Below are 21111 nucleotides of genomic sequence, written 5' to 3'. Positions count from 1 at the left end.
GACCGCCTCTGGGACATTTCTGACCAATCAGGGCATATCTTCCCTGATTGGGTCAGCTAGTTCATCTTGCCTGTCAATCACAGGTGCGTGAAATGCAACACGTCTCTATGGTGGACAAACTAGGAGATTGGGAGAGAAGAGAGGGGGGGGACTTTTTAATCTTACTTTCAGCACATTATGTTAACGATATATATGCTACTTAATACTTCTAATACTAGCACTACTAACAAGATCACTTCTAGATTACAATGACTGATTTGATTACTTAGTACATAGGCTTTCAGTATTCAGTAACATTCATGGAGTAGCATGCAGGGCTTTTAATGTTCCCCAAATTGACATTATTACGGTACACGGTATACGTTCAGTATACCACTAAATGGCTAAGAGAATAGGTTCCTAGATGTATAGTAATAGTCTATTTTGGATTTAAACGTTTTACGATTTAAAGCCAAAGCTCTCATGTAAAGGCGTAGAATTGTCATAGACGTCTATAAAGTGACGTGCTATTCATTACCTTTCAGCGACTTTAAAGAATGTTCTTAATGTTCCCCAGGAGTTGTCATTGTGGCCTCATATCGAATAGCCTAAAAAGGGCCAGTTATATGACAACTACTGAGCACTAGAAAATGCAATTCCCGCAGAAAAGGCGGCGAGTGCTGTAGTGCAAAGTGAGGTTGAAATTATATTATGGTAAAGCCACATAGTTTTAAAGATAGTTTAAGGAAATGTCAAAGATCCCATGGAATGAAAATTTCACTTCAAGAGGTTTTCTAACATTAATATGAGTTCCCCTTACCTGACTATGGTCCCCCAGTAGCTAGAAATGGCGCTAGGGGTAAAACGAGCACTATGCATCCTGCTCTGCCTTTGAAAAAACAAAGCTTAGACGCGCAGATTTGGAATTCTTCCCCAAATGTCGTCATACGGGTAAATATTACCTCCCCTTCTCTGCTTTACCCGGCCAAATAATTTGGCCCGACAATGAGCTACGAGTGTTGTACACTTCTTTGTTATTTCGATAACCGTTCTGCTGTTGGTGTTATGGCGCATAACACGTTGGGGTTCTCTGACGTCTCTGGTATATCCACAACGAGACTTGTAGGGTTATCTCAGCCATGGTGGAGAAGGAATTGGGGGAAAGGGACTTTGGCTTTGACTCTCTGAAGTACATGAACCGCGACATGGAGGAGAAAGGGGTTGTCGCGATTGTCTCCCGCAGGAGCCCCGCTGCCCGCTGCCGCGAGGCACCAACGCCTCGGCGCTGCCCGCTGCCCGTTTCCCGAGATGGTGGTGCCTCGGCAGTGGGGCTCCGGCGGGCAACAATCCCATTCTCCTCCATGTCGCGGTTCAGAACCACAGACGTCGGAGAACCCAACGCAGTCGTTTATGATTCATAATATCGTCTGGAGGCGCACACAGCTTTGTCCGTGATAATATGTATTATATGATATAGATATCTATGTATAATATGATATTATTTAGATATAGAGCTCCAGGACTCCCGCCAGAGCACCCGGAGTGTTGTAGAATATTTACAGAACACGGCCAAAGGCTATGTGCGCCTCGCCATTGCGTTACATGTAAACAGAGCCACATGGTACTACCGTAGCCGCAAGCTGCTCAGGGCCACACCCCTACCATCCTACCTGACCCGCCTCTCTCCTTCTCATTTTTATTAAAGCCACAGACACCGAAACGGCGCGTTTGGGAAAAGCTCAATGTGCGACTGGCTCGTAGGGGCTGTAATTCTGCACCACGGCTGAATTTTCGGGAACGTCTTCAAATACTGTGTTAGGGGCCCACTAATACCTTTATTAAAGCATCCATAAAGTAGCATGCCATGGGATCTTTAAATGGCTTAAATAAAGTGAAGGGATTTGAACAGTCTAAATGGAGTAAACATTGTAAACAACATTGTAAACAAATAACTACCTATAGCAACCTAATTGTTAACTATGACATTATGGGATACACAAGGAACCTCTCATCTATCTCTCTTACACACACAAACCTCACAAGGTCTGTGTAAAAAAACAGATAAATGATAAAAAATACAAATAAAACACAAATAATAATCACGATGCAAACACAATAATATTGCACGGTAATCAACTGCATCTAAGTACAACACGAGGCGAAGCAGAGAGAGATGGTGCAGCTATAAGGTGACTCCCGGGTGCAGTTGTGGCAGAACGTGAACCGATGAGGTTCTCCTCTAACGCTCAGACGCCTGGCAGCAGAGTCGTAAGAGAGTAGAACTGAGAGTAACTGTAGCAGTCTGTTAATATAGAACTCCTTCAACCCTGTCTTATGCTCCTCCAAGGAGAGGGAACCCAACGCAGCTGAAACGTTATCACAACCAGCTCCCTTACATTGTCTCTCTGTCGCACTCTCTCACATCCACGATTGAAAGCATGGACGCACCCACACACACACAAGCACACACAAGCACACACACACACACGCACACACACACAGAAAAAGACAGAGACGCAGACACACACACACCAACACAAGGACGCAGACTTCACACACACCGCAGTGGAACGAAAATCGAGACATTATTGCTAATATTGATTGAATTGTTTTAGTTCCTCTTTATAATCTTTCCTTCGGGGTAACTGACATATTCCCACACAGTGTACAGCAATTACACAAATATGCCATTTTCATACATGAGAGGATTATAATCATTTATATTATAATCTAGATTATAATTTGGGATGAGTTCTTCCGAGTTAGGACAAGCCAATGTGTTGTACTCCTATTGGACCAGCAGTGACACCAGAATGGCGTAGGTAAGCCCAGGTGCTAACCTTCCATACCTTCCTTCCTTACTGTATGGTCCCAGAATAGCACAGAAAACTACATTACATAAACAAACTCAAACGTAAAATGTCCAGTCCTCTTTTTACTTTCTATTTTTGGTCGCACACCTGGCTTCTTACTTTCCCTACCAAACAACCAAATAAGGGCATTGACAATCTGCAAGCTCGCTAGCATGAAGAAGAAAAAACACAAATTACGGTTTTTATGTTTGCCACATTGCCCTGTTTGCAAAAAGGTCTGGTTATGATTATTATACCTGTAATTATTATGGGACTGTGTGAATTTGAATGTTGAGGCATGTGTTTGTGTGTTTACGTGTAGGTGTGAGTAGGTATTTTCTGTGTGTAGGTGTGGGTAGATGTGTGAGTGTGCGTGTGCGTGTGTGTTTGGTTGTCTGTGTATGTGTTTGTTTCTGTGTGTGCGCGTGTGTCAGTGTGTGTGTGTGTGTCCGAGTGTGTGCGTGCGTGTCCTTGTGAGTATGTGTGTTTGTATGTGTGTGATCTCTAGAGTGAATAATGCAATTTCCTCGTAAATATCCCTTGGTCCCGGTGAGCGAGACGTAGCTGGAAATATCATTCCCAGTAGGAGGGCACCGGTGGTACCCTCCCCTGCAGACACCCTCTCTGCCCGGGTGGTTACGCAACGCGCAGGTGCTGCACGGGCACTGGGGCCACTTAACTCTCCCAATCCGAAATAAAACGGCACCACCGGCTCGCATTACGATCCTCCCCCCCCCCCCCCCTTAAAGTTCAAAGTGGACACCGCTCACCCCCTGCGTCATACTTCCATAAGCATAACCATTTGCTGCCATAAGCACGCTGCTAAACACCGCTAGAACCCCCAGCAGCGTCTCTATCTGGATCCACCGCTCCGATGCCTCAGCACACCCTCCTCAGTGCAGACAGAGCAGAGTGCTCACGGTGAGTGTGTGTGTGTGTGTGGCCCGCATCACCTCCGCTCCGGCTAACCTTTCACTGTTTACTTAATTTTGGGAGGAGTCGATCGTCACTCGTGATAACGCATAATCTGCAGGTTTTGAAGCACCCCCCGCCCCCAACCAGCCCCTTGAGAGGCTCCTTCAAATGTGAGAGTTGGGTAGTTGAGAGAGAGAGAGAGAGAGAGAGAGAGAGAGAGAGAGAGAGAGAGAGAGAGAGAGAGAGAGAGAGAGAGAGAGAGAGAGAGAGATGACGGCGGCTAACTGTGACCAATTAGGTCCTTGTGCTTAAACCTTGGAGGTTCACATAATACATACAAAAATATTCATTCATTATTAAAATTATTTCAGCCAAAGGCACCGTAATGGTACACTGGAGACTGCTGGTTTGGAATGCAGTTGAGACCATGGTGTGTGTGTGTGTGTGTGTGTGTGTGTGTGTGTGTGTGTGTGAATGGTTTTCTGTGTGTCTGTATGCTCATTTTGTAAATATTCAAATATTCCATCCATTCAGATCTCCTCAAGAGGAATGCTAATATTGTTTTTGTTTGTAAACATGTGTGTGTCTGTGTGTGTGTTTTTATGTCCGTGTGTCTCTGTGTGTGTGTGTCTATCTGTTGTTGTATGCAAGTGTGTATTTCCATGCATGGAAGTTTATCTCTCTCTCTCTCTCTGTGTCTGTGTGTCTGTGTGTCTGTGTGTGTGTGTGTGTGTGTGTGTGTGTGTGTGTGTGTGTGTGTGTGTGTGTGTGTGTCCCAAGACACTCACCTGTCTCCTGGTCACACAGCTGTTCACAGGGCTCAGTCGTGCGCTGGCCGCAGTAGTCTCTCACCCACTGGGTGGACGAGTTAGTCTGGTAGTAGAGGGTCAGCTGGGCAGGGTTCAGCCAATTTGAAACATCCAGGAAGCTGCCCATGCTCACCACAAAACTACTTCCTGGAAGGAGAAGGCACACACACACAGGCGCGCACACACACACACACAGAAAATAAGCCTTCCATCTCTCTTGAGGTCGGACGGAGGCTACTGTGGTGAGCACCGCTGCTGAATAAACACAGGTAGAGGAATAACTCTCGCTTTCTTGGGAGATTTAGCTGTGATTTCAATTAACCTCCAGATTGGGCCGTCATTTAAACAAGCAATTAGCAATTAAGACACACGATGCGGATATTGATGAGATGGCTCAGGTTAATGGATTGCAGAAATTACCTTTAGTGGCTATATCATTTCACAAACTAGCCGGTGAACACTGTGTTTCATGGCCGATGCCGGCGTGCCTATAATTCCCCACCAATCTCGGACCAATAAAGGCATTATATCTAATTGATGTCAGGGCTGGTTGGCTCCGGAGGTGATTTCTATGAGTGTAAGGAGATAGTCTGGCTCGCTTGTGAATAGTTAGAATCATCGCAAAAGAAAAGTTCTGATAGAAAATACAAAAAAGTGCTTATTTCGTCCTTGAATACAGTGTGAGTTTTTTCACGTGGTTTCTTTTGTGCAATTGAATGGAGGTTCCACAGACTACGATCTATTATCCTTGAACAGCGTTCAAGGATAAAAAAAAAAAGGATCTGAAAACATAAATGGGACAACGTTGAATCAAACCCTATTCCAACATAGGTTCGCACCACAGTAGTCAACGCAGCATTTCACAACCCACACACTGCTAAACAGTGTATCAAAATAATAATGCATGGAAGCAATATCACACTAGAGGATGTGTTGTTATACTCACTATCTGCTGTGATTATCTGTGACACGCGGCCCGCAGCCTCAAACCTACGACAGACTCAAAGCCTTGCTGATACGCAGTTTAACACCACAACCTCATATGGGATGTTGCTTTTTTTTATACACTTCTACAAGCGCCACTTATTAGTTAACAGATTATGTTTGTTTGTTCATTCAATCATTCATTTGGCTCTGTCCACACAAATAGTTCTGCAACTGGACTGGGACTGGACTGTTGCCAAGCAACCTATAAACAATTTCCTGCAGAGCAGCTTGCTACTTGATGTAGGCCAGCTACTTTGTATAAAGGTCTATCTATCGTACAGCCAGTGAAATAAGAGTCTGTTGACAGTTCCTTCGGTGGCATGTGTGATTCCGTTGAGTTACCAGCTTACCATCGGTAATGTTGGTAGCAGTTATTAGAAACAGTTGTAAAGCAAGTGATACATGTAAAGTTAAAAGTCCCGGTGCTGTTATACTCCACATCAGCAGTCATGGGCTGCTTCTTGTCAAATCAAAATTCCTTGGTCTGAAGAACAAACTTGTTTAAAGAGTAATATGAAACGCTATAATGGCGGAGTGAGTGGGGTGGATGGTTGGTTTAAGCAGCCCCACCTGAATCGAGTCAGACTGATTAGACTCTGGGCGAGGGCGAGGCTGCACACCTGTGGTGCACGGGGAAATCAATGCACACAGGCTAAACCAGCCGTCACCACACGCTCAGTAAGTGTTCTGACAAGTCAGTATTGACCACCTTCTCTGCATTCAACAAACACCCAGCTGTGCAATAAACAATGGGTAAAAAAATTCAAATTTAGAAACTGTGTGTGACTACATGCAGTATCAACTGTGGTAGAAAATAACCAAATTCTATCACTTCACCTAACAAAGAGAGCATGAGGAATCGAGGAGTCCGGATCGAGTATGACAAGAGACTTTATTGCTACCTGCGAACAAGCAAACAACGAAGCCGAGTGGGGTTTGCAAAGACACTGCCGGGTCATGAGATCCCGGTCTTTTTATTCTCACAAATGAAACTGTTTTCCATATGGTATGACCGCCCACAGCATGCACATAAGAGCTCCTTTTATGGTAAGGACGGTCAGCCATACATTCCTTTAAGTATGTGGTCATCATCTAGCCTAGAAATCTAGACACCCCTAGCGGCAGCAAATTGAATTTGCAGCCAGGGAGGTCTAGCCTTCTGTCGTCGTTTTTCGCTGCTGGAAACAGAGAATGTGAAAGGCCAATCAGATCGTGAGGGGCGGAATCTAGCCGAATGACAACAGAGCTGCGACGGTTCCGTTTTAGAGGTAAACAATAATGGCTGCTGTTGCTGGCGAACAGCTGTCTTTGGCCGCGACTCTTCAAGACTTGAACTTGAAGTTATCATTTTCTTTGAGAAATGAACAAAGAACTGCACTGAAGTTTTGCCGACCGGATACGGTAAACAAACAAAAACACACATAATGGCAAACGACGGTCAGGAAGAACTAGCCATGCAAGCTTTTGCAGTCGTTTTTTCAGGAAATATTTTAACTCAGCAGGCTGTTACTCCATTTTGGAAGGCAGACACAAGTTTGCTTTTGCCGCCATGGCTTCTAAATTGTTGGTATCGTCCATCATCTTTCCCACCAGTCATCAGCTGCCTGCTTGATGACTGGTCTGTTGTCGTGTTTTCCCCCACAGCACAGGATATCGGATGGTAAATATTGAACATGTTAATATTTGTGATTATGAATCGGTGAGGATGGTTAAAATAACACTCTCATCATTCCTCACGCCAACATGTGTCCTGGTGTCCCTTAGGATCAACGTGAATCCACCTAGGTGGCATTCAACAGGGTCTGATGGTCGACTGACCTTCTCCCGTCAAGGCTGAGAGAACTCAATAAGAAAGCACATAATACACCCACACAGCAGCCTGACGTCAAGGGCTTGGTTACATAGCTAGTTTTACCGTGGGCTGGCCTTTCTCCCTGCCTAGTGCCTACTGAATGATTCCTTAGGAACCTTGTAAGAACATTATGAGGATGGAATGAAAAGAGGACGTAAGTGACACTAGCACTGTGGAAAACACTTGTAAAATGTGTAGACGTTCAGAAAGACCCATGCCAACACTGCTGTTCATCAGAGGAGCTGATGGAAATGTGTGTGTGCGTGTGTGTGTGTGAACGTGTGTCAGGTATGGATATGTGCATACGTGTGTTTACGTCCCTGTGTGTGTCTGTGTGTGTGAGTGTGCGTGGGTGTGTAGCTCTTTAGGTACGTTAGTATGCATTTGAGCACATGGCTTTGTGTGCGCCTGCATGGACAGGACCGTGGAGGTCACAGCACACTGTGTGGATGCGTAGCATTAGGAAGGTTTGACCAGCCCTTAATTCAATTGCCTTAATTGCTTAATCTCTCCACTTCCTCAAAAGCTCTCCCTCCATTGCCAGCTTCCCTTCTTTCACTATCTCCCCCTCTATCTCTCCGTCTAGCCATCTCTCTGTCCCGCATATACTGTATCTCTTCCGATCTCTCTCTCTGTCTATCCATCTCATTCTGTCTATCTCTCTCCCTCCGTGTCTCACCCGATATCTCTTCAACGCTTTATCTCTCGTCCTCTCTCTCCTTTCCCCATGTCTCTCGCCCTCTCTTTCTGTTTATCTGTTTTCTCTTTCTCACACAAACACAAACATGTTCACGCACACACACACGTACACACAAACACACACACACACACAAACGTACACACACACAGACACACGCGCACTCTTGGCCCCCTCTCTTGCTCTGCCTCTCTCTCTCGCTGACCCCCTCACTCTCCCTCCCTCCAGTGCCCTCTCTCTCCCCTCTCATCTCTCCTCTCCTTCTTCCTACAGAGCGAGGGCTTAAGGACATAGCGACTCCTCTGCTAACCTGCCAACTTCCCTAGCTACGGATGAATGCTTCTTATCACTCTGCTCCACCCCACTCCCCCCCAACACACACACATACACACACACAACACCCCTCCCCCCAAACCCCCTCTCCCCTGCCAAGGCTTTTAAAATGGCCTCAATCAATTGGACAAGTGCGCAGTACACTGGCTTATGGTCGCCCGTTGATTACCTCGCATATGAAATCACCCCACGAGCTCCAAGTTTGCAGCTTCTTTTTTGGTTTCGCTGCTCACTGGGAGATTGTGTCACGTTGTCGTTTGTCGCACAGCAGCGCTTATTACAACAACGCCTTGGGTGTTGACTTGTTGTTTATCTCTCGGAAGGCAAAATCATTATAAAGGGGAGTCCTGAGAGAGTGTCTGGGACGTTACTTGGACAGTGATTCAGTGCGGTGAAGGAGTATAAGTGTGTGATGTATGTCTCCATTGTCGGCCCACTGAAGCTCAATGTGCCCAATTAAGTTTTAGCACATTAGTTCGGACCATTAACTAAAGTCTGACCTGCCGTGGTTTCTAGTGGGCCGAAGAAATGGTGATAATGGCTTGTGGAGTGTCTGTGTGTGTGTGTATGTGTGTGTGTGGACGTGAACCGAGTCGTACTGATTTGACTCTGTGGCTGGGTGAGGATGCACACCTGTTGTACATTAAGCAACACATGGTGGCTAAAATGGTTATTATGAAAGAAAACAAGAGGAGGAAGTAAAAACTAAATTCGAAACACACAGTGAAATTCCTAACAAATACACAGTTTTTACCATTTTACGTTGGTTTGAACACAACTTCCTCTAAGCGACTGACGGTGAAGATATGGGCCAATCACAAGCAGGTGGGGTTGAGGGAATGTTGCTCAAGGAAGCCTAAAGGCAGAAATCTGCTGACGTCAGGGTTTGAACCCAACCCACTACCTTCTGGTTGTGCTTTTCTGGATCCCACTCACATTTGAATGCGGTACGAAAAGTAACCAAAACACTTACCGTCTGCTACAAAGTGCTCAGGCACGTGCAGGGTGACCTTGACGGACAGCGTGCACGGGTTCTGCGTGGCGAAGACGGCTGCGACCACGCAGGTGATTATGGTGATCAACGTCAGGTTGACCTTGTTCAGAGGACTGGGTGGGTGACCTAGAGAGAGCGAGATAGAGACAGACAGACAGACAGACAGACAGACAGAGAAAATGATGAAAGTGAATAGTTAGTGGGTTTGAATAGAGCGAGGTCAAAAGACAGATGGCAAACCTGTTGAGGATGTTGTGATGACAAAGAAAAGTCTATGTCCTTTTAGCTTTTAACAAATGGATGCCAGTGTTGATAAGTAGGTTAGTCGGTTGGGCGAAAAACATGAATTTACAATTTTGTTGTGCAAAGGTGAACATGTTGTGTGAAAATGTTAGCTTTGGAGTGAGGAACCAAGTCTTCAGCCTGCTTTGCTCCCATTTGGCTTGTGTCTTGTCCCTGAAATTAGTCTTAGTGGTATTGTGTTGCATTGCTAGCAGAGTTAATATTTCAGTTGTGTTTTATTAGGTTATGTGAATAAAAATATGTATATGTTATGAACAACAAGTGATAATGAGAAGTGATTCATTTTAATCACTTGAAAGTCACTGATGCAAAAAATGTAAAATATAAACGCTAATTTATTGGCTAGCTTGCAAACATGATGCGGTAAAATTTAGGCTGGAGGGCTGAGAACAAAAATCAAGGCATTTGGTTACCTACTCGCAATTGATGTCTTAGTACAAGAATCAAGTTCCTGTCTTTTAATACCTAAAGCGAACCCCCCGCTGGATGCGTCTGTCACAATAAAAAAGCCCCTCGAGCTAAACAGTCTTCATAAAAGAGTAATCGCCGTCATTGGCCAAGAAAGGTGGACAAGAAAGACATCCACTTCAAACAGAATATCACGTCAAGCTTCAAAGAGGTTCATAGGTCAGAGCGCCGGGACAAGACCGCAGTCGCCGGGACCACATCTGTCCTTTTCACCAGCCGTCCGAGCGGATGTCTTCAGTAATACAATTATGGGATGACTCAGCTTCTTGCAATCGCCTCGCAAAATGGAACACTTGTTCAATAATGTTTTGTGTTCCCCCGGAAACAATGTATGATAAGGGATATTTAACCTTTATAGTAACACATTCAATAATAATTATTTTTGACAAGTCAAATTAACATTGAGAAATACATTATAAGTCAAATACATTATCTATATTGCACCATCTCACGACACTTTTGTTCTTAATTCAATTATTTTTAAATTGTCATGTTAAAATCATTTTAATTGTCACTTTTCTGTCACTTTTGCTTCTGTCTTCTCATCTAATCCATCCTTTAAAAAAGTATTTGAGTTTAGGTCATGATGTGAGATTGCAATGTTATTGCAATCGACGCCTAAAACCTCCATTTCATTCTAGCGCTAGCTCGTTAGCTAGATGTCTTTGTTGCCTGTGGCGGCTGCTTTGATAACCTCCGCTTCATGCTAGCAGAAGTGTGTTAGCCAGCTGGCTTTGTGGCCGATGGTGAAAATTGGAATAACCTCCGCTTCTTGCTAACACCACTTCGTCAGCTAGCCGGCTGTTGGGACAAGCGCTTGCACTTTTTTCTCCCCTGTGTGAATCATCATCCCCTATTTCCAGCTCCACCTTCAAAAGGCATTGGGATGTTACATAAATGTCAAAGATAGTATGGTTACCACCCACACGCATAAAGCCTAGCTTCCCCCTTCATGGTAGTCTCCAGACGGTACAGATGACTGTAAGCCAGGCCTCATGGGGTTCAGCTGGGTGTACTAATACAATACGTGGGGGTAGATTACCGAGGAACACAGAGGCTTACAGCCCTGACTCAACGCTTACTGGCTAGGTGGACGTCGGAAAGGGCCAGGAAAGAGGTTTATATGTGTAGCCAGGCTACATGGTTCGTAAACCCAGTATACCTATAGAGAGATCTATTTCCGGTAGGTGAGCGCAGTGAACAGACACTGACACACACACAGACACATGCTGAAAACACACACACACACACTGAAACACACAAACACACGCTGAAACACACTAACACACACACAGAAACACGCTGAAACACACGCTGAAACACACTAACACACACAAAGAAACACGCTGAAACACACTCAGACACACACTGAAACACACTGAAGCACACACACACACACAGGCACACAGTCCTTCACTCAAACACACACACCCGCTGACTCTCTCCCACACACAAACACCCTTTCTCTTATCTCACACACACGCAACCCCCACACATTCACACCTCACAAACATGCACGACTCGCACTCTCTCACACACAAACACACACACACACACACATCCCCCCTTACACACACACAGAGACACAGACACACACACACACACACACTCTCTGTCTTAACACATTAACACAAGCTGAACAGACCAATCAGAGCAAACGGCCCCTCCTCTCTTTAATCCTCAGGTCTAATCAAAGTCCAACACCTTCGCAGCCCCCCTCGAGGGCGGCCAACACAATTGGCCGCAATCTCACCCGCTATGATTTATCATTTGTACAATGTTAGATCATAAAAAAAACACAGACTTGAAGGGGCCCCGGCTTTTGTATCCCCCAACAGCCCGGGATCGTTGTGCCAGCGTGATGTATGATGTCATTGCGGGTGACAGCACATTTGATTGGTCATTTCACTTGCCCTTTTCCTCTCTCTCGTGGCGCCCCGTTTCCAAGGCATTGAAATTAGTTGTTTATCGGCCATCAAGCTGTATTTATTGTGTTGGGGAGGGCTTTTTTTTTGGGGGGGGGAGTGGGAAAGGTTTGTAGAGAGCTTATAAAACACTACAGGATTAAAGGGCCCGGAGTAGTGTTGGGCAGAAGTCCTTTGACGCACTTTTATATGTGTGTGGTTATACCAGTGGGACCTGCTGTTTTATGACGTCAACCGACAGCCTCTGTAGTTAACCTTCTGTGCGGGTGTTACCGCCAACTTCATCATTCCTGCGAAAGACAAGCGAAACGCGTCTGATCTGCTCTGTTACCAGGTGCATACTGATTCAGTAAGATTTGTGTGAACAGCGGGGAACATTGGGGTGACTTGGAGAGGATTCAACAGCAGGAAATGTAAGAATATGTCTTCAATCATGTTGAGTCATTATTATTTCACAAACACACTCACACATGCACACACACTTACACGCTCATGCCAATACTGGTACACATTAAAGCGTCAAGAGAAAATATACATACTATATTTAGCATAAAGGAAGTATATAATGTATATAATATATTTAGTATAACTATATTCGTTTGTATATAGTTAGGCCAGGTATGTACTATTATACTAATGATGACGAAACACTCCCAGATACTGTAGCATGTCACTTTGATACATCATATAATTCATGATGACTTTATAAATGTAGCTCATTTAGAATTTTTCAAACTGTTATTCAAACCCATTTTTGGATAAATGCTAATTGTAAGGCCGTTGGTTGTAATGTACACATTCTAGAAAAAAGAACGGGTTAAGAAAACTGTACGAGTTTAATAGACAATAGAAAGCCGGCTTACAACATCAATATCCATAGGCGTGGGTCTTCAGATGCCCTCAGACACTAACTGGCTTGAGATCACCACCCTTTGTCAGGCAAAGCCACTACTAAAGACCTTTAGCAGACACTAAACCACCACGCACACAAACACATTTGCACACCTCCCAGTTCTCTATGTACTAAGATTCGGGGGGGAGGCAATACTGTTGATATTTGTGTGTTAAGTTCATAGAGGACGGCCCACGTGCATCTGCTCTCTTATCGGCTGTGTCAACGACTCAACTCTGGGAAGGTGCTCTGTGACCGCTTCCTGCTTCCTGCTACGGTCGCAGACCAGAGGAAGGGGAGTGTCAGTTTACCCAGATAGCGCGTGTTACCCCACACTCCAGCCCCTCCGTGTTGCCTGATGATGCCAATGTGTTTCTACCGGCCAGGGCTGGCGGTCATCTACGAGGCATCTCCCAGCATCAGCCATTATGTTTTCTTATTCTGCTGCTGTTTCCCTCCTTTGTCTTGTTGTGTCCATTCCTCTTTATTCCTTCCTTTCCTTTTGCTGGGCTTTTTGCTAGTTCTTAAAGGGCATGTCTGGTGCAATTCAAAGTGTTCCCTTTTTCATTTGTTTTTTCAGCAACCCAAATGACAAGACCAAATGTGGCAATGTGCTTTATGTGACCATGTCACCTCACACTGACCTTTGACTGCTAAAACTATGGCAAACATTTCACCACCAAGAGTAAAGGACTTCAGTGGCCAATCATATGCGGCTCCTTATGTCTCTCTAGCAGGATCATCCTACTGTGTATACTGTAGAAATTGGATTCCATATAGCATTTAACTATGCAAGTGCTCCATACCATACAAATCTACCCATTTAGTCTTCATCTAATTAAAAAGTTACGAGATATGGACTTCCTCATCAAGTCTAGGGAATTCAAAACGGTGAGACAAATTAAAACTGAATAAGCTCACTAATCTACTCAAAATAATAGGGTGAAAAGCCAACGGTGATAACAAAGTCATTATGATTGGTCCAGCTGCATGTCTTACCACTGATTGTCCGTCGGCAAATAAAATCCTGCTGTCAAATATTGAGGGCGAGTCCGCCCATGGACAGTGAACCCACGAACAGTCAACCCATGAACAGTCAACATATGAACAGTCAACATGTGAACAGTCAACATGAACAGACAACATATGAACAGTCAGCCCATGTTTAGCCAAGCCATTTAAAAATCGATCCGTTTGTGTGGGAGATTCAAGTTCTTTAATACAATTGGGACTGTACTAAAATCAAACAGCACAATTCATCAGACTTCTATAAAGCCTTTGTGTGAGACGGCAGCAAAGCTGAGGCAAACGTGTTCATGTTTTACATCAAGCACAGCCTTACACAGGGCATAGAATAGAAGAGCAGAGCGGGTGTAATTCTACATATCAGTTGACATCATAAGTGGGAGTGTCCAAGCAGCCCGCTAAAACATTAACACATAAACAAACAGACAACAAACAGATATGATGCACAAGTGCAATACTTTCCCTCAGAAACGTGCACCTCTTTCTCACCCCTTCACTCACAGAGGTTTGGGAAAAACCCTTACTTCTCGTTTATCCCACAGATTGATTCTGGGAAACACAGCTGCGGTTTGGCTAATGTGTTTTTTTCGGAAGGTAACACAAGTCTATCTGCTGCAAACTCAACAGACGATAATTATCAGCAGGGTAACAAACGCTGTCCTTTGTCCCCGTGTGTTCGTCTCACTTAAGATACGGAAAACATACAATTACTCCTGCGTTGTGCTGCCAAGTGAACCACGGTTAATCGTTTTTTACTCCTTAAAGTTTTTTTCTAATGGTTTTCTTTACTTTGTTCAGCGTTTAACACCATTTAGGCAAAGGGGACCTCATGAAATATAAATACTGTATTTAGTGGCCGCTTATATCCAGAGTCACTTGAAATACCTTGAGGTGGAATGGGTTCTAAGCAAGGCGAATCGAACCCTTAACCCTGGCAGAGAAAAATGCTAATATTTAACCAATTTAACTGAAATGGATTTTTGTTCAGTGCAGTTGCATTTTAAATTCTTTGGATATTTTGCTTCTATAACTTGTGACATTTCATAGCATCCACACAATTATTCAACGATCATAATTATAATTACTTATAATAATTGTATTCAAGCTTCGCCAACAAATGTCTAACACTTGACTGTGATTTTCACAGAATGACAGTTTGCACACATGCCGAGTTCGACATGTCTTAGAATAAGTAAAGCCACATAATGTAACATACCGCCTCCTACCCAGAATAGTTAGAAAAGCTTAGAGGATTTTTTATGCATTGTCATTTTCAATTAATGTAGCATTATATTATAAAATCTTGTTTTATAACATTGCCAAGTGTCTTTTAACATAAAAAACTGGAAGATCAATATTGATGAAAACCTCACTACATTACTGACTTCATAACCTGACTGCATCTACTAAGTCAATATTGTATTTTACATAAAAAATATCTAAACATGTTTATATCCAACAAGTGTTGTACACTTCCTTGTTATTTGGATAACCGTTCTGCTGTTGGTGTTATGGTGCATAACACGTCGGACTCTCGTTTCTAGTATTTCCACAACAAGACTCGTAGTGGGGGTTATCTCAGCCATGGTTGAGAATGAATTGGGGGAAAGGAACTTGGGCTTGGACTCTCATGTCGTGAACCACGACATGGAGGGTTGTGGGGATTGTTGGCCACGAATGTCTCCCGCTTGAGCCCCGCTTCCCGCTGCAAAGGGACCACCGCCTCGGCGCTGCAGGAGGCGGTGGTGCCTAAGCGCTGACCGCTGCCGAGGCAGCGAGGCTCCGGGGGGAGACAACCGCGGTCAATAATCGTGGGCAACAATCCCTTTCTCCTCCATGTCGTGGTTCAGTCTACTTCAGATAGATGTGGACGATGAAGAACCAGAGACGTCGGAGAACCTGACGCGGCCGTTTGAGATTCATATTATCGTCTGGTGGCTCACACAGCTTTTGGCCGTGATAATATATAATATATGATACAGATATCTATGATAATATGATATTTAGATATAGAGCTCCAGGACTCCTGTGTGTTCTAGAATATTTACAGAACACGGCCAAAGGCTGTGTGCGCCTCGCCATTGCGATACATCCACTGTAAACAGAGTGCATGGTACCGTGGTGCAAGCTGCTCAGGGCCACACCCCCACCCTCTTCCTTGACCCTCCTCTCTCCTCCTCATTTGCATTAAAGCTACAGACACCGAAACGGCGCATTTGGGGAAAAGCTCAATGTGCGACTGGCTCGTAGTGGCTGTAATTCTGCACCACGGCTGAATTTCGGGAATGTCTTCAAATGCTGTGTTTGGGGCCTACTAATATCTATATTAAAGCATCCATGAAGTAGCATGCCATGGGACCTTTAAAGGTTCATTGTGTAAAGTGTAGGATCAACTGGAGATAGGTTGCAGATTGCAACCATCTAAATTAAGTTTACACACTTTTCTCAACACACAGTCCTCTTACTGCATCCACAGTGCACATAGTGGTACAATACATAAGTGAACCTGTAATTATTTCCTATTTGTTATATTTATTGATCATTCCTTTCAATAGCAGGCAGTGCTATATGGCAATGTTTGCTTGCACTGCGGTAAGTGAATATAGTTAGCTCTGATAACATTACGGTAGCAATCGCAACCATTTTGTTTTACCAACTTTCTCAGAGAGAGTGATAGCACTACTTTTATTTAACAAAAAGGGAAACAACCTAAAAAGTCTCCTTAACATGGATAAATTAAATGCACACCCAATTATCATAACCCCCCTCATCGCTTCCTGCCATTTACTACACTAGTTTACACTTGGAAAAGTGCAACTTAATTATCAATGAATTCTCTGTAGACAGCATGTTTTGGTGAAAGGATGGACCATGCTTTTCTTCACTATGTAATATTGTGCACGCCTGAGAGAGGATATTGTACACACTGTATTTAATATATTAATACCAAGTCAACACGTAAACACGTAAACAAGTACACACACACACACACACACACACACACACACACACAAAGCCAGAGTCCCCACCAGCCGGCCCACCTTTGATGCGTCTCTGACCCCGGTGCTGCTCTGTGTAGAACTTCATCTGGTTGTCGTCCTCGGGCTCCGAACACGAGTCCACCTGGTGTCCGAACACCGGCCCCGTCACTGGCAGGGGAGTGAGGAGACGCCACGGACACACCGTTAGTCCTATATAGCCTGCGTCTCATCCACAGCTATGAAAAGGTTAAAGGCTGGGACATAAAAGGAGTGAAGTAAAAGTTGGAATAATTTCAGGTGCTGCACAACCAAATTGGTGAAGAAAAACAGTAGAAGAGCTGTATGGATCAGAATACAGAATAATGCATGGATATGAGCGGCAGTTCCGTGGACATCTCAGTGTTACATCTCACTGGTAGAAAAGGTGGCATCTAGATTGATGTGGATGGATGGGGGCGAATACTGATGAATACTGACAGTAAAAGTATGTGGTCCGTTATCAAATCAAATGTGACCCGTCAGCCACCATCTTCCTGCCGTTTTTAAACGAGCCCCCGTTCTCACGCCAGGTGTGCCATTGACACACCCCTTTAATATCCATCAGTGTCTGACAGCACAAGTGGTATGTGGCATGGTGGCTAAATTCAAGGTCATTTTACACTGACTAGCATGATTATTCCCTGACATGTTATCCACAACTCACAAATATTATATACAAGGGTTGAAGGTTTAATCCTCATCTACCGGTTGGTACGTGCCACCAGGTAGGTGGCTGGGGAGCACATCACTAATCTGAGTGGAATAACTAATAATTGTGATGTAACAACCACTTGGAGAGATATTGAAAATGGCTGATCATGACAAATACACTGCGATAAGTGTCAACATATGATATTATTCACACCACAGACAGAGATCACCGGCTTGGCTTTGTGCGAGATGTCCATTGCTGCAAATACAATACACAGAGAAGAACAAAAATAATGTTCTTGGACCTTCGATCTGGGTTTTGAGGATGGTACCGAAGCGGATAAAACCCTTATAGAACACTTGACAGAACGGAGTACATCACTTTAACGAAGCAGGATGAGGGTGAAGAGATCCTCAGCGTGATTGGATTGACTGGATTTGCAAAGCCCACACACACACACACACACACACACACACACACACACACACACACACACACACACACACACACACACACACACACACACCGACACACACACACACACACACACACACACACACACACACACACACACACACACACACCCCAAGGTGTTTTAGGACGCCGTTGCGCTTAAAAGGCAGCTCAGCTGAATTGGGCGGGCGCCGGGCGGGGCTTGGACCAGACACCTGATTGGATGAAATGACGGGTGGAGAGGGATGATGGCTGTACTGGGCTGAAAAAGAGGAAGGCAGAGAAGAAAGTAATACAAAACTAGCAATTTGGTATGAGCTATCCGTCGCCCATGTAAAGGGACTCTTTTGTTCGCGGTTTCAGAACAATGGTCAGCTCCACACTGGAGCAGCTGTCCATGGTGCTGGCTGCTATTTAATTTGTATGTCACTTCTCTCCCTCCCTATACATCTCCCCGCTCTCTTTTGCACGCCCCCGATCCTTCCCCCTCCTTCCTTTCCTCCCTCCCGGGCTCACCCATCCACATCATCCACCCCCCTCTCTCCCTCCCTCACTGTCTTCATCTTCTAGTATCTTCCTCTCTCCTCCAGCCATTCAATCCCTCCCTCACCCACCCATCCCCCTCTCGCTCTCAATCCCTCCCACCCTCTCCATCCCTTTCTCTCTCTCTCCTTCCCCCCCCCCCCCCCAATCATCCATCCCGCCCTCATCTACGCCTCTTCCTCTTCCTTCGCCTCCAACCACAACCAACACCTCTCCCCCACCTTCTGGTCATATCCTCCAACATGATGCATAAATTCATAACCAATTTTACACCACATTGATTCTGCTTCAGTCTCCAAACACAGCCCAGACTCCCGACCCTGTTTAAACGCACTCGACCAAAGGAATGACACAAAACTTTTTCAGAATGAACTTTTTTCCCCTCTCTCTACCCCCCGTTCCCCCCTCTGTGAATCGATAGAACTTTGAGCATTAAGTCAAATCTTTACGGCCCCAGCTTCCCTGGAGTTATGGAAAATATAATATTCATGGAGTTAATAAAAGAGGAAACTGTTTTTTTGTTCAAGGGTGGGGGAGGGGGGAAAGGGGATGGTGGTGGTGGTGGGGGACGAGGAAGTTGAAATGACAGATGGGGTGTAGGGGGAGGCTGGAGAAGACAGGGACTCCTCCATCATGGACGATAAATTGAAGCTCCTACTGCTCAGAGGAATAGAGGCGAGGCGAGGAGCGCAAGGGCTTATGGGTAACAAACAAGCTCTGGCGAGGCCTTTCGTCGGGTAACAGGTTGATAAAGTGCATCCTGTTTTATCTCTTCATTTCCTGAAAGGATGCATACAGACGCTCAATATATTCTGGCTGGTGAGCTCATCCCTCAGACGCTGCTTTCGGAGAAATGGGGCATCAAAGTTTCGAGATCTTCTTCTGAACTTGTAGCCGGATCATCCGTCTACCCGTGGAGCCACAACCCTATTTCTGTCTGACAGAGTTCATATTGAATTAAGTCAGAAACTCAGCAAACAAATGATGTCACGTACATGTATTGACTTGCAAAACAATTGCACAAAAAGTATTTTGCCATTGTGGCATCAGTCTTTGTAACGTTTTGCCATTCATAACTAATTAGTTCATTATATTTTATATGTGTTGATCTATAACAGTTATAAACAGCAGGAAGAATTGACCTGAAAAAACTATTTCTTGAAAATTTGAATTGTTGAACCATCATCATCATCATCATAATGATCATCATCATAATTTCTGCATTAGTATTCGTTAGCATTAGCATAAACATTATTATCGGAAGTCCATGTGTGACAATGTCAGTCTGGATGTTCCCTGCAGACGACACATATTATGCAGGTTTAAAAATAATCCCAAAATAGAATCTCAGGAAAAACAATTACTTGTTAACAAAGTGACTCACTTCGTCTCCAACGTCGCATCACTGCCCAGAGAGAAATACATTGATTTCCTATCACCTCTTCCCCTTTTATGTGCTGCAGATAGACTAAGCAGATGAATTCCTCTGGTCCAAAGGATTACACAAGACAAACAATGTTTGCATATAAACACAAGCAAAACACAAACTCATTAACAAAGGGAGTTAATTTGAACAGAGAGGCTTCTTTCCCCAGTAACCTGGAAAACAGGGTGACTGTATAGATAATACCACATTATGAAGGGGGAAGGGATCAGCAGTTTGACATGACAACCTTTATTGCATGGGTACAATCTAAGACATGGTATTAACAACCCAGCAATCTGATAAAACAGCTTTCATTCCTCTTGGGCTGGCAGGGTTGTCTTGGTTTTAAATGGATTATTTGTTTTTCCAGTGACTTTATCATTATGCAAATTGCTGATGTTGTCATTTTGGGGTCCCAGTGCATTTAGCACACTCTATTTACTACGCACTATGTCTTGTGAGCACTGACACGCTCAGACACACACACACACACACACACACACACACACACACACACACACACACACACACACACACACACACACACACACACACACTAATCAAACACACAGACACACAAAGACATGCTACCACTGACACACACACACACACACACACACACACACACACACAACCACAACAACACAACCATTACCAGAACTGCAGACGGGAGCGCAAAGACAAAGACGCGCACACACCCGTGCACTTTGTCTTGTGAGAACTGACACCCTCTCAGACACACAGCCACAGACACACACACACACACACGATCAAACACACAAATACATGCAACAACACACAAATACATGCAACAACACACACATACACACAAACGCACACAATCAAAGGCAAAATATAAATCACAACAACAAGACAGACACAAAAAAACACAGGAGACCTGTTCCAGTTTGATTTCAAAATGAAGCTCCAGAGACTGGGAGATAGCGGGCAAAGCAAACTCCTCTAGGGAACCACGGATCAAATG

The 21111-nt window shown here is 44.5% G+C and overlaps 1 protein-coding gene across 1 annotated transcript in view; it reads right to left on the bottom strand.

Annotated features, from left to right (window-relative positions):
* Positions 1 to 21111, bottom strand: part of astn2 (astrotactin 2) — a 269562-nt gene that overhangs the window by 138496 nt on the left and 109955 nt on the right. Inside the window, exons 5-7 of the mRNA XM_030341421.1 lie at positions 17074 to 17181; positions 9398 to 9544; positions 4535 to 4702 (exon numbers count right to left, since the gene is read on the bottom strand). Of these exons, the coding sequence (XP_030197281.1) occupies positions 4535 to 4702; positions 9398 to 9544; positions 17074 to 17181 (423 nt within the window). The remainder of the gene's footprint in view (positions 1 to 4534; positions 4703 to 9397; positions 9545 to 17073; positions 17182 to 21111) is intronic.

The sequence above is a fragment of the Gadus morhua genome, chromosome 19 (genome assembly GCF_902167405.1).
Source record: "Gadus morhua chromosome 19, gadMor3.0, whole genome shotgun sequence".
NCBI lineage: Eukaryota > Metazoa > Chordata > Actinopteri > Gadiformes > Gadidae > Gadus > Gadus morhua.
Note: the sequence above shows the minus strand (reverse complement) of the source record. Positions and strands in the feature narration are given on the sequence as shown.